Source organism: Wolffia australiana, chromosome 3, assembly GCF_029677425.1.
Source record: "Wolffia australiana isolate 7733 chromosome 3, ASM2967742v1".
Taxonomy (NCBI): Eukaryota; Viridiplantae; Streptophyta; class Magnoliopsida; order Alismatales; family Araceae; genus Wolffia; species Wolffia australiana.
In genome coordinates, this window is record NC_135837.1 from 21,794,105 (window position 1) to 21,809,360 (window position 15,256).

Genomic DNA, 15,256 nt, shown 5'->3' on the forward strand with positions numbered 1-15,256 from the left:
CTCAGCTAGTGTGGTGCCCATACAGAGCTTGATTAGCTCGTACTTCACCAATTATATTCCACCTTTTAAACGTTAAAATTTGTGATGTGGGACTAGTTGATTTTGATTTTTTTGTAGGACATATTGTGCAACAAAGAGCGTCATATAAGGGGGGTTCATGGGAAGTGTTGGTATCAAATGACAACAATGCATTGGAATCACACACTACATTTTGAGTCGTTGATCTATATATGTAAACATCAATGAGTATGAATTAACCCCAGAGCTAACCACTTGTAAAACGACTCATGCCCTCATCAGAAGCATCAGACAAAGATCCAATGGGCCTGATCTACTTTGATGAATCAAATGTAGTGGACCTCCGTTCGATGTGGTCAGTATATTTGATTGATGCAGCACAATTGCAACCATATATTTTCACATAGAAAATAAAGCCCATGTTCTTCAAGTTATGGCTTATCTTATTTAACTCTCCATCGTTTCATGGAAAAGGCACTTGAGAAAATATCTCTTGGGTCAGATTTTAGTTATTTACAATGTCTTTTTTCCCATCGAAATGAAATATGTATCTCTCCCTATCTTCACAGAAAAGGCACTTGGTGACACTTGTCTTAGTTAAAAACTATCATCATTTGATCAAGAGAAGATGGAGGATCTTTTCAACATGTTGTAAGCCTATAAAAGCAAAGAATTAGGAAATTAACAAACTTTGAAATTAATTTTAGGCCTATTTTATGTGGACTCTGTTCTTATTAGTCTTTATTTAGATGTAAAAAGTATTTTAATTGATTCATAATTTAAGTTCATCTAATAGTTTGATTCATAATTTCATAAAGTCTTATTCATTTTCTTTTTCTAAGCATGAGTTGATATGTAAAATATGTTCCTGATCTTATGAGTGAGGTAAAAATGAGAAATTTTCATTTCTTATTCTTACCAGTTAATTTTGAATTTCAATACCATATTTTGGAGAAGGACACATTCATATTTAATGAAACTATGAATAAGTAAATGAAAAGAGAAAGTATAAAAGTTGTAAGACTATATAAGAAACCATACCCTCTACGTGTGCAACCTTCTGTCAAGTGTTCATTTTCAGATCTAAGAGAACCCTGCATGATTAATAGCTCCTACTGTTTCAGGTAAAACAACTCAACATGAATCTCATTTCCTTTCACTCTCATAACACATTAATTAATGGATTAATATCCTAAAATTTTAAGTTTATTTGCATTAAAATGATCATATATGCATGTTATCAAGCGTAAGCTGAATAAATTTATTTTTTTAAAATGATATACTATTTTTTTTAGATTTTTGGTATTTTATGTGCTTTTTGAAAATCATATTCATGACTAAAATATTTTTCTAAGTTAAAATGTATTTTTTAGATATTTATTGAAATTTCATTCAAAGATTTATTATTTTTAACTCAATATAAATATCTAATATATTTATAAATTAAAATTTAATTTATGAACTGATTTAATGCATTTAAGTTTTTTTCCAGATTTCCCAAATTTTCATGCCCTGTAGGCAGTCTGAAAAGAGAAATCTGGAGAAGAGAGATTTGTAGGCCTGAGAATTATTCCCGCTTGAATTTTGATACCTTACAACCTCTAAGGAATTGAGATCCAAAAATTTTAGCCTAACTTCATCTTTCCTTCATTTTTTGAGTCCTACAGTTGGATCTATAAATAGATCTCTTGGTTCATGTAAAAATTATCTTAAAATTGCTGCTACTTGAGAAGGCCAAGCAAAAGAAAGCCATTTTAATACCCATCAAGTTTTACCGGTGTTCATCTTAGATTGAAGTTAGAAAGTGAAAGAGAAGTGGAGGGGCTCTCACATTATCAAAAAAATTTCTTGATCTTAATGAAATATAAGGATATATGGTGAGTCTTTGTGCATATACTTCATCATCTTCTTCTTGAGATCATCCATACATTCACATCCATCCATCTATTTCCACCCACTCATATATAAGCATAAACAATTATACACATTAAATGTCCCATACATATTTATTCTTACTTATCATCCTTCTCATCTCTCCATATTTTATGTTTTGTAAAATATCTCTTATTTTCCCCCAATTACTATATAAAAAAATTTAATAATTACTATTTGATCCCTGTGGATACTAGCTCTACTCATCACTAACTAGTCAAATGATTTTGAAAGTAAAGGTCACTAAACTTTTATAGATGAACTTAAAGATCAATTTCTAACTATCACTGTAAATATGAGTTTATCAGTCTCATAGATATAAAGGTCTGCACATAAAGTTCTACTCCTCGTTTCCAAGTTTGTTTTACAAACTCCTCTGTTCATCTGTCCATTATTTTATCTGATTTAACTAACATATATAATGTAATTATGTGGTTTTAAATATTTTTCTCAGATATATCTCCCTATAATGGTTTCCTATTGAAGAGTGTGATACGATTACCAATCAGTTTTGTTCTTTATTGTCATTCTCAATGGATTAGCCTAGTTCTTGTCATTCATTAGTTGAACATATAATCTATTATCATAAATGAGATAAACAGTTTGGTGCATTTTGTAAACTTTCAAGAGATATATTTTTTATTGCATCAAGAGATATATTTTTTTATTGTAAGTTGATAACTTTCACTTCAACTCCAGATCTAGCTATCGATCCGATATCTCTCTAAAACAATAAACTCTTATTTCAAGTGGTATTCATTTCCAAAATTTATTTACTTTCTGATTCTATTTATTTATATACATATAATTGATTGTTTTTTTGTTTGCCTCTCTTATTGCATCTAAATATCTACTAAATTAATCAGAGATACATATTTTAATTAACACAGTGATTCATAAAAGCCCTCTGTATTGCTTTCCTGATCGCTCCTCATACCCTTATCAGAATGAAATGTAAATTTGACCACTTCAATTCAAGAATAATCTGCTTGGATTTTTTATATAATCTTGCAAGAAGTCTTCCCCCTGCTCTGCTCTCATTACCCAACCTATGACTTCTCCTGGTATTATTTTGGGGCCCTCAGTGGGTGAGGACTTTTCCCCTTTATGTGCCCTATAGATTGATGACTATTGGTATTCTTGGCCACATTGAAACATATTATAATGATTCAAATAAACTATTAAAGTTAGAGGTCAGGTACGATTTGGTCATATATACCCATGGTGGTGGCAAAGGGAGAGGACCCAACTATGTTCATGTTTCCTCTCCTTATGAAAGCATTATGACAGTGGAGCTCCAATTCCTCCAACATTTTTGGTTAGCCAACAACCCTCAACTCATGTATTCATACACGATCCCATCAAGTCCAAGTGCAAGTCGTCCCAGGTCATTTTCATCTCCTAGTTGTTATGAATCATCTCCGTGCATAATTGATTATGGTCCATTTAGTCATTTGATAAGAACTCTGAGAAAATTTGTTTCTCATACGCAGTTCTCTAATCATGATAAATTCCATCTGGCAGACGGTTCATTTTCCTTTACTTTGGACAATGACACCGACAAGCCACTAATGTATTCACTCTGTCATCTTTTATGCATGTATCAGGGTTCCCCATAAAATTTCTTCTTGTTATAAACCTTGTGAACTTAATTTTTTCCTTTAGGGACTGGCATAATTTGTTACTGAATCTACTACTTGGATGGTAAAGAACACCACATTATCGCCGATAGTGGGTTCATAGCACTCTCTTCCCATGAACATGAACTAATTTTGCACCATTCTATATTGGGTGCATGTTGTTGGGAAATTAAAAATATATTATTTCCAAAATTATTTTACGGGTGACATAAATCAAAATATATCATTTGATGCATGTGAACCAGCAAAACATGAAAGAGTGTCTTACCCATAATCCATGAAAATATCAATTTATACTAGAATGAAAATTTTCCTGTGATGCATGTGTGATGTGTTGATAAGCTCAAAAATTAATGTTTTAATTCGTCGTTGGTAGTTTTGAGATTATTCAATAAAAATATAAACTTGTACTTATTAGTAACTTTAGCTAGTGATCAGTACGGATATGTCTTCATAGGGAGCAATGATTAAGGATTCAATATTCTTAAAATAGTTATTATTGCAGTAAAATGAGATATGTATAAAATGCAAAGTCGAGTGAGGATAAAATGTGAGGTGAGATAGTGATAAATAGTACTATAATTAAGATGTTGATAGTAGTTAGTAGAAAGTAAAATTTATGACTTGAAAGGATCGAACGAGTCTGAAAATTAAATGATGATAACGTGAGGAATGATGGGATTGAGGTAAAGAGTGAGTCATATAATCTGAAATTCAGTGAAAAAGGTTGGGTTGTGTCTGTTTGTTTGTATTTATCTTGCAAGTTGACTCAAGCATCTTGGGAAGGCGCTAGGATATTTTGAGATCACCAGCTGAACTTATTAATCAAGGTCTTATCTGAACATTTCGAGCTCTGGAGGTCTGAAATCCTGAATGACCAGAAAAAAATTTGGTGGAAGAGGTTAGATTGTGTTTTTTTGTTTGTATTTCTTTTTCTGGTTAATTGACGCAGTCTTGGAAAGCCCTAGGAGATAGAATATATTTCTACTGACCAATACCATTTTTTGTTAGGTTTCCTTAGATAAAAATCATTTACATTGAACCATATATATATATATATATATATATATATATATAATCAAGGAATTCTTGAAATCCTTAGATTGTGGATCCAAACACTAATACTTCAACTGAGCTATAAATACTCATCAAAATATCTAAATCTGATTAAACCCATTCATTCCTTCTTAGAATCAGTCGATGTTTGAATTAATTATGTTGAAGTTAATTACTCTATCAATGTATATTAATCTGTCAAACTGAATTTAAGTCAATGTCTATAATTGACTTCTGAAATACACTATCAAAATTTCTGAACTGCAATATTAATTCATGCTGCTATCTGCGAATTGGTGATTGTAAGCCATTAAACATCAAGTGTGACTGCCACATCAGGGTTGATTTAGATTAATCCTAAGTGATCATCTTCTAGTGATATTGGAGAGCTTTTACATATTGAAACTAACATTGCAGAAAATTCAACACATATATCTGGATGGAGTACAGAAGGACTTTCATAAGTCTCTTTAGGTTTGGTTTCAGTTTGTTTATTCATCTGAGTTTTTAAATTTTGAATTACTGTTAATCAGATGTTTGAAACAGTAATAATTTTTTTATTAAATAAGATCTCAGATTTCTTTGATGAAACCTAAGTGTCTATTTGAAATTGAGAACGATTAACATTGACCAAGTGATATTTAGTTTGTAATAGTTTGTCAAATTCATACAGGTTGACATTCTATATTTAGTTTGTGATATTTTATTATCTTTCGTTTGCTTGTGAAATTTTCTAGTGATTCATCTTGAATATTTTTCATTGTAATTCGATTAGCTTTTGAAAGAAGATACGTAAATATCTGGGCGAAGGCAGATTGGGCCAGCTGTGAAGGACTTGGGTGGTTGGTTGAAAGGAGGGGAGAAAGCGCATGTGATTGCAAAGGCTAAGGGGGCCAAAGACAACTCACATTTTTCAATTCCTAGATAGGAGATATATGTGTATCCCTATTACCAGTTTGTTTTATCTTGGGGGGCCTATAAAGACTTGGCAAGGGACTGATTAAAAATCCAGTCGGATATCCCACGACAAGAGTAAGGGACTAGCCCTAACCTGTATAAAAATCTTGGGTGTCATCTTCCTGGTTCAATCTCCTTAGAAAATAAATAAATAGGATTATAGTAATATTCAAATTAATTTTTTAAAAAGGATAGCCTAATTCAGCCTCCTCCCCTCTTAGGCCATTCATAGTACAATAATTCAACAGAAATGATATGATGGAGGAGAAATTATCAACATTTGGGAAAAAAACCTCAAGCTTATCCGATGGATGAGAATATTCCAACCTTTATGCTCAAACTATCCCAACTAAATGATTTGGTAGCCATTATTTTTTACTCTTATATAGATGAAGAACGAGGTTTCCAGTCTCTCCTTTCTTTAGGGGATTCTGGTTAGTTTTTCCTTCTATTGTGACTGTCTCTATCTTCTCTTTGGGATACGCTAATTCTGGCTTATGAAAGTAAAGCCAATTTGAATTCTAATTCAAACAAAATTAAATTGCCAACTCCTTACCCAGAGGTGAACTAGAGAGAGTAAAACCCCTTGTCTCAACAAGCATTGCAACTCCATAAAGTCATCTACGATTCAGGGAGAGATCCCCATAGTGTCCAATGTAGCTCTAGCGCCCCATCCAACTAAGGATAAATGTTTAAATTAAGTCTAATGATATGGCAATAGATTAAGGCATCCCAGCTTTATACAAAGGTGCATGTCACATGATACTCCCTTTCAAATTTCATTATGTCCAATGATAAAAACATGGTTTAATGTTATGTATCATGCAACCCTTAAAAAAATTTGATCGCATTCATCTCATCCATCAATGTTCCTAGTAGCGGCAAATCAACATGGAAGATCCCATGTTCATTTCATGCTACCAGGAACATTGATCTTGGAATAAATGCTGAATGAAATGAAAGATCCTTAAAGAAATAAAATACAGGAACATACTGGAATGCTAGAAGGGAAGAAGTTGGTGGGATGCATATATGTATTTACTATAAAGCACAACTATGTCTTGGATTATAAGGATATTTTATTACCTGTTATAGTGGTAGGTATATGAACTCTAGTCTCTTTTGCGGCTAATAAATGTTGGGACATGTTTCAACTTGATGTTAAGAATCCATTAATGTTGATAGCCATTTTATGCAGAATCCTAGATCATACCATTTCTTGTGTCATGCATTTATGATAATCACAAATAACATACTAATTGCATGCACTTTATGTGTTCATTCTCCTTGAAATTATCATAAATCCATTGTATTAGAGTTTAAAATGATTTATTTGACTTTTATAATGAATTTCCAATTTCTCTTTATTTTATGGTGTTTTAATATACTTTTCTGAAATAATTTCATGAATAAAATACTTTCAAAAGTCAGAAAAGATATATTTATATAGTCAAATATTTAAAGGGGTTTATTATGTTTGTATGGATTTTCTTGTATTCTTATGGAATTTTCTGAAGTTAAATTCATAAAGAAAATAATTTTATAATTCAAAACATATAATTTCAATTTTATTTAAATATTTTTAATGAATTAATTGAATTTTCCAATCCTAGAAGTTCGTGTAGGCTGGCAATCCGCCACACATTTTGGAGGAGAGAGAAAATTAAATGGCTCATTTTGCTCCAAATTGAAACGATGATCTATAATGATCTAGATGGAGTTTCATGGTGAAATTTTGGGGTCAGTCCCACATTTTCCTCCTTTATCCATCCACCATCTTGGATCTACACATAGAACTGATGGAAATATATGTGGTCGGCAAGCCAATCACACCTTTCACATCTCATTCTATGTTCATTAATAGAACATATTCATTATAATGCATGTGTGGTGATTATACATAATCGGACTTAGTAAATTATGATGAGATCGTAATACGGAGATCACTAGTCTTTAAGCATGTGTTCTAAACATTCCTATTCAAAGGGTACGCAAGAAGGACATCGAAGTATTTGGATAGAATAGCACTATCTAGCCTCACTCATATGATGAGTATGGTTAGTCCCATAGCCATTAGTGTGGAGACACTAAGGATAAATTGTGGGTGCTCTTTAGTGGAAAGAGTGCACTGAATTGATCCGTACAAATCCCTGAATGGTATTATACCGAATTGTTAATTAGATCGATTCATATCACAATTGTGTAAGTGGTCCTTAGACTTGAGACACCAAAGACGTCTTGTGGATTGACGGTTGTACTTTGACTATGGCCAACGAGTCTTTAATCATGGGATTCTAAACGGTCTTAGTTCAGGTGCATCAAGAAGTTCACGAAGATGATTGAGTGGTCAAGATGGGATTGTCCACCCTTGTATAAGAGGTGACAGCTCAAGGAAGATGATGCAATGAAGTCCTTGGCCAAGGCAGTGAAATATGGTAGAAGAGTTCTCTGATGATTTCTAAATGCATAAGTACTAACTCGAATGACCGATTAGGATTTGATAGTTGACTATACCCTAAGTCATCCTACAAGCATTTATTGGATGAGGGATTATACGTACACAGTAACTGATGACAAACAGGTTCCAAAAAGTGAGTTGATACACACTCCTTTGTATCTTCTAGAACACGAGGTGTAGCTTGGCACCCCACATGTTGGAGACTCGACCTATCGATTAGATTAAATCGATCTGACACTAATTAATCTATATGATGATATAGTTAATTTATTTAGAAGGCCAATAAAGGTTATTGGGCCGCTGGAGTCGTTAACTAGACTGATACATGGGCCTAGAGTGTCACACGCAAATGGTCTTTTAGACATCAGAAGATATACTTAAGTTTTGGGGGTTTTTATGAAAAATACCCACTTAGTATAAATAGGGGAAGGCCCTAAACGAAATTCACCCATGCCAGAATTGTTCAGGGGCCTTTCCCCTTCTTCTCCCTTCTCCTTTCTCCCCACATCCCCTCTCCATCCCCGATGCGATCAGGATGATGTAACGACGACGACGGAGATTGAACGTGGCTTTTCAACGAGAAGGAAGAGATTCAACGTGTCGAGGGTCGTGCGGATATGTCTAGAGGCTGCACATTTGAGTATCTCGACTCGGCTCACTCTAGGATCGAAGAAATCACGGATGCGATCTGTGTACAGGTACTTTATTTCATGATTTTATTGATGTTGTTTGATTTCCGTTCGTCTTCCACTACAGAATATTTATATTTATTCATCCATATCAAAGCCTTTAGAACCCAACAAGAACTCCCATCATTGTAAAAATAGACACCCTTAGATTTTGTTCCTAATTATGCTTAGTGGAGTGATTTTCTCATTCAAAATCTCGTTTGGGTATGTTCTTGTACTCCAAGAGCAAAGGATTGAAGGAGCAATATTCAGATTAAGACACGTGAAGAAAAATCCCCACTCAACCCGTTGGGCACGTGATGACAAGGTTAGTGTGATCTTCATCTTTTTATTACTTACATCTTCATCCTTTTTCCTAGGTTATCATTGCTGATAGCCTAGGTTTCCACTCTCTCACACACAACCTTCACCTCCGCTACTCGTCATCATGTATCTGCCTACATCTCCATTGCACCAACAACGGTAAGGTCATCGTTACTCGCCCTATTATGGTGGTCCCTAGCGCATATCCACCTCCATCTCCGTCGCACTAGCGACTGTAAAATCGTCATCAATCGCCCTCGCTTCACCGCTCGCCGGCGTGTATCTGGTATCATCTCTGCTACAATCAGCACAGTACCTCTTTCATCCACTCCACTCCACTCGCATCCATCTCCATTTTTTATCACCGGACGCTCTCAAAGAGTCAGCTAAGGTATTTTTCTATAATAAAGTAATGTTAAAATTCTCAAAATTTTTTTATAAAATCTGAATAAATTAGGTTTAATTGGACTAATATTTTCTGGTCTTCCTAAAATTATTTCACATTTATTTTCACTAGTTTGCTTTCGTAAAATTAGATTTTTTCCTTAAATCAATATCAAAATTCTAAAACAATAGAAATCAAAGATAAAAATTTGCCTATTCAATACTTGCTCTCTTTGAATTTGACCCTTGTTGTATGCTCGCGAGGTAGTTATAAATATTCTTGTATAAATCAGAAGCCTCAAATGACATAGTTAACCCTGATTTCTGGTTCATCAATATACCACGACATATTAAAGCTAATCCACTATGTGGAGTATTGTATTAAAATCAAATACTTTTGAAAGTGTAATGTTATACAAATGCTGAATGGGCAGGAAATAGAGATGAATGGTACTTAACCTTAAAGTGCTATGAATTTGTTGGGGGAAATCCTATCTCATAGAAGTAAGAATTATAATGTTGGTCCTAGATCTACTACTGAGACAATGAATAGATCTATATCTCTTGTAGTATGTGAAAGGGTATGGCTCCAAAAACTTTTCCTGGAGAAAGACCTCCTCAATCAATATCCACTCATGTCATAGTGTTGCAATAAAGTGGCCTTCGATATTAGCATGAAACCTCTAGAACATGAACTTACAAAGCAAATAAGGATTGATTGTCATTTCATAAAAGAGAAGCTTGACTCTGGAATCATATGCTTGAAACATGTTCAGTCAACAAAGCAGATTTTTGACTTCTAAATAAAAGGAGTGAGCTCCCAAATTTTTACATCTATGCACACTCAAATGAAGCTCCAGGATATCTTATACATGGAGCTATACTCTCTCTTGCTCAAAGACAAAAAACCCTATTTTATTCTCTCCTTCTCCTCCATTTATTATTCTCCTCATCAATCCTCATCTTACGATGGTGTTCTTGAAAGTTAAATAAAATTTGCCGAAGATAGGTTCAATGCCATGTATTTTTTAAGTGTGTGATATGATTTATCTAATGATGAATTTATATTTTTAAAAAGATTTATTGTATAATAAATTATGTGTAATTTAAGGTCTGACCTATAGAATGTTATTTGGGTAATTATGCCCATTACGTACACAGCTGGAGACACCCGGCCATGTAGTTAGGATGTTTCCTACTGTTTAGTTTGGTGAACTTGTGGAAGAAATAAAACGTCTAATGACTTCCCATAATTTTTTGCTTAAAAACTTATTAATACTGATCAAAAAGAAAATTATGCCTCCCAACAGATATCTAATTATAATATTTTTAGTTCCCTACGAATATTATCTCATGGCAAGACTTGTTGGACCGATGACGAATGTCATCCGTTCAGTCCAAATTCATCATCGGTCATCGTCCAAAGCAATGGGCAGATGACTGAATGAATTGAATTCAGTCATCACTTATCAGTCAATCGTCTTAGATGATGGATGACTTATGATAAAAATGACAAAACAGACGATGTGAATGATTGCTGAGATTAAAGATGACAGGTGAGTATTTCAAAAATAAATATAAAATAAAATTACCAATGTAGACATAGACAATGTTATGATGACATTTGACAATGTAGACGCCAACCGTGGACAATGGGGATTAGGATCATACACAACACAGACAAACTCTACCGTCGGTGTGGATGACAACCATCGTCAACGGGGATGAAACATGTTGATGATGGAGATGACAACTGTCAATGAAGGGATGACAACTTCCACAACTAAATGTTGATAAAGGTGATGAAGACCATCCACAACGCGAACAATAATCGTTGCGGGCATGGACAACAAGGCCAATGACCCTTGACGATACAAACCATGACTATAAAATATGATAACAAGTATTGTCAAAGACCCTATGAGAACTGTGGAGGACAATGGTAAGATAACTGAGTGACCATTGCCAATGAGAATGACTATCGCCAATGAAGCCCATGATGATGCAGACAACTGTCAACAACACAGACAATGACAACTGATGACGGGGATGATGATAGCCGACAATGTTATGTAGACCGCCAATGATGAGGTTACGACAATTGTTGACGTCAGCAAAGAAGACCACCAATGATTGGGTTGATGACTGCTAACGACATTGATGGTGATCATAGACGACGAAGATAAGACAATTATCAACAATGGGGTTGATGTGGACAACAACCATCGATGATGCATATGACTACCTCTGCCAACATGGAAGGCTAGTGTGGAGAATAGGGGCAATGACCGCGACGACGCAGATGATGACCACCACGATCTCTCTTTCTTTGTTGCTTTCTCTTTCTCTCCGTCTCTCTTACTTGCATGTTGGCTCTTTTTTCCCTCTCTATCTCATTGTCTCTCTCTCTTGTTCTCCCTCCATCGTCATGCTCCCTTTCAGACTCTCATTCTCTCTCTTGAGCTCTTTCTCATTTTCTCTCTCACACGCACACTTTTTTTGCTTCTCTCTCTCCTTCTTTCCTTCTCTCACTCATGCTCTTTCTCTCTTTCTCATTCGCTCTCTCTCTCTATCTTCCTCGCTAGCTTGCTCACTTTTCTTCTCTCGCTCCCTATCTCTCTCTTTCTCACCCTCGGGTTGCATATTTAGTATATTGCATCTACCCATCCATCATCCATTTCATTATTTTCATCACAGATGAATGACAGAACGAGACTAATGACAGAGTTGTGATGATGTCGAAACGTGGACGGAACGACAAAGGAATTGATGTGGATGGATGACCTAGCGGTTGTCTATTCAGTCCCATTTCATTGATAAAAAATCATCACACGTCTGGATGGGAATGATATGGGGTTTTAACACAGTAAATGAAGATCAATAATATGAGCCCTAGACTTCCTTACTGAAGTAAAAGTCAACTTTTTGAGGAGTGACATATGGGGTTTTACCGCAGTAAATGAAGATCAGTAATATGAGCTTTAGACTTCTTTATTCAAGTGAGGGGTCAATTTTTCCAGGAGAGAGAGAGAGAGAAAAAAAAAAAGAACAGAAGATATAACTGAAGAGAGAGAACAGACGATATAACTGCAGAGAGAGAACATAAAATTGACTAGAAGAGACGAGGGGGAACTGAAGAGCGAGAGAGAACAGAAGATATAAGTGAAGAGAGAACAAAAAATAAAACAGTTAAGAGAGTAAGAGAGAGAGAGCAGATAGTGAGGAAGTTAAATCCCACGAGGGAGTAACGCGAAGGTGGAGTATACAGTATACAGCCAAGGAAGAAAATAAGTATTAAAACGAGGGGTCAACTTTTTAGGTGAGAGAGGGGGAGAGAGGAGGGAGAGAGAGAACAGATGGTGAAAGACAGCAATCCCACGAGGGAGCAACAGGAAGGTGGAATATTCACATCCCAGTAGGGAGTTAAATATTAAAAGTGGGGGTCTACTCTTTTTAGGAGATAGAGAGAGGGTAGAGAGAGAGCGAGGGACAGAGTAGACAAAGATAGCGGATAGAGAGAGAGTGAAGAGAGAGAGAAGAGAGAGAAGAGAGAGATAAAAGAGGGGGAAAAAGAGAGAAAAAAGAAAAGAGAGAGGGAGAAAGACAAAAGAGAGGGGGAAAAGAGAGAAAAAAATAAAAGAGGGAGAAAAACAAAAGAGAAAGATAGAGAGAGAGAGAGAGAGAGATAAAAGAGAGGGCAGAAAGAAAAGAGAGAGGGAGAAAGACAAACAAGAGAGGGAAAAGAGAGAAAAAAGAAAAGAGAGGGAGAAAGACAAAAGAGAAAGAGGAAGAGAAAAATATAGAAGAGAGAGGAAGAGAGAGAGGGAGAAAAGATAGAGGAGAGAAGAGAGAGAGAGAGAGAGAGAGAGAGAGACTCTCACGTCATACTTTCCGAATAGAGACCGATGAGACCACCGACATACGCTGCGAAATCGGCCTACCGCAAGGAGGCTGCAGCATGTACAACCGACAACTCTACACCCAAAAGAGCGAGCTTCGTCCCCTCCATTTCAATCTTCACTCGCCGGCCACGCAAAGACCTGCAACCCAACATCATTCTCCCCACAACACAATCAAACCCACAAAAAACTTAATCAAAAAAACTCACATCGGCAAACCGCATCTGCCCTTTACGCAGCTCCGATAGATCAACCATGGCGTCTCTCCCGAGTTCAGAAAACGACTCCTCGTTTGAGCTCTCTCGAAAGAGAGCTCCCAGAGTCGGTCTCGTTGCCGGGGTTTCCGGCGATTGAGGTAAACTTAGCGGTTGGTGAAGATTACCGTCTGGGCAATTCTTCTCACTTCCTGCTACAGAGGAGATCGCCGGAGTAGACCCGTTCTTCGCAGGCGATCTGTAGTTCTTCCCTCCTCGGACCAGCGACGAGGAAGCGAGGTTTGAAGAACTACTCCAATACGAGAGACGATTCGACTCGAAGAACTCGCTCTCCTCCCAGTTCTGCAATTTAGTTAAGAAATCAAAGATTCTGTCAACAGGGAAAGAAGAAGGAAGATCTGCCAAGTTCTGAGACTTACCCCGCTCGCACTCGACCGAGTATCAGTCTTGCACGTTGCCCAACTCTTTGGCTTCGTCTTCGAGCAAAATCTGGGGAGAATTCCGCACATTCTTAACCATATTTGGCCCGTCTCGTCATCATCTTTGTCGTTTTTTACACTGTTCTTGTCGCCAGTTTGGTGTTTTCGTCGCTTTTCGCTTGAATTCTCCACTAAAAACTTCGCTGCAGAGCCCTTCGGCAAGAGCGTGTAGAACAAGACGCAGGAGTCAGCTCGCGAGAAAGGCTTTCGACTCCTCCTTTTCTCCGAGGCTGCCTTGTCCTTGTCCAAAGATCTGAGCAAACACTTGGTCGATCTCGGAGATGGAACAGGAAAGACTGCCTTCGCAGGAACGCTGCATTGCGGCGGATAAGCCAGGGATCTGCGACCGAAGCCATGATCAACGGTTGAATCGAGGGATTTCCCAGCGGTTTCCTCTTTCTTCGTGGCGAGGGATCGTCTCAACGAATCAGGCGTTCCTCCGGCGAGAAATCCGTCCTTCGGTTGCCCTGGCCGCTGCTCCCACGAGAACGGAACCACGCCAGGCTTCTGGATCGGTCCTGACACTGAATCGGACGTGTAAGCGGGAAGCGGCGATCTCCGCATGGCGAATTCCCCTTCCTCTGATTTCAACCTGGTTTTTTGGCTAGGGATTACGACATTGGAGTAGAGAATCGGACTGGAAGGAAGGGGCGAGCCGAGCCGGCGGACGGAGGGCAGCGGCGCGTTGAAGTCGAGTTGCTTGAAATCCATCGCAATGTACCTCTGAAAAAACACTCCGATCCTCTCAGAACGACGAGATCCGTCGCCAAACGAGCATCACGAAGAAATCAGTTAAGTCAGAGAGACACTAACCGAGGAGATTGAAGAACGATCGGGGAAGGAGACCGCTGGAGCTTGCTGAGATCGCTCAGTCGCGATCGTGTCCAAGGAAGAAGACGATGAACGAGTCGAGCTCTGTATTAATACGCATGGTGAAGTTACTCGCCTTAATGAGAATTTATGGCGGCTGACCTGGCAGTACATAATCCATTAATACCGGCAGTTAACACCTGATTGTCTGTTTAATAAACGATGTTTAAGTCGGGTATAAACTGCATGATCGGACGGACGAGATTGCGGGAACATTCTCCGGATCCGCGATATCTGGCCGTCCGATCGTCCACCTCCGTGGACTGGAGAATACAGTACGGGTTGGTCCGATATTACCGGGCCGGGGTTAAGAGGGGGCGGCCCATGAGCTGACGTCATTAAGTTACGTTATCCGC

General features: G+C 37.2%; 1 protein-coding gene across 1 annotated transcript; it reads right to left on the minus strand.

Annotated features, from left to right (window-relative positions):
* Nucleotides 1–12,412: 12,412 nt before the first annotated feature.
* On the minus strand, nt 12,413–15,013 carry LOC144701303 (uncharacterized). Its single transcript, XM_078573092.1, has 4 exons — nt 14,844–15,013; nt 13,971–14,753; nt 13,546–13,893; nt 12,413–13,477 (listed from the first exon to the last, which is right to left on the minus strand). Exons 2-4 carry the CDS (start codon nt 14,739–14,741, stop codon nt 13,448–13,450), a joined length of 1,149 nt encoding a protein of 382 aa, XP_078429218.1. The 5' UTR covers nt 14,742–14,753; nt 14,844–15,013; the 3' UTR covers nt 12,413–13,447.
* Between the last annotated feature and the right edge of the window lie 243 nt (nt 15,014–15,256).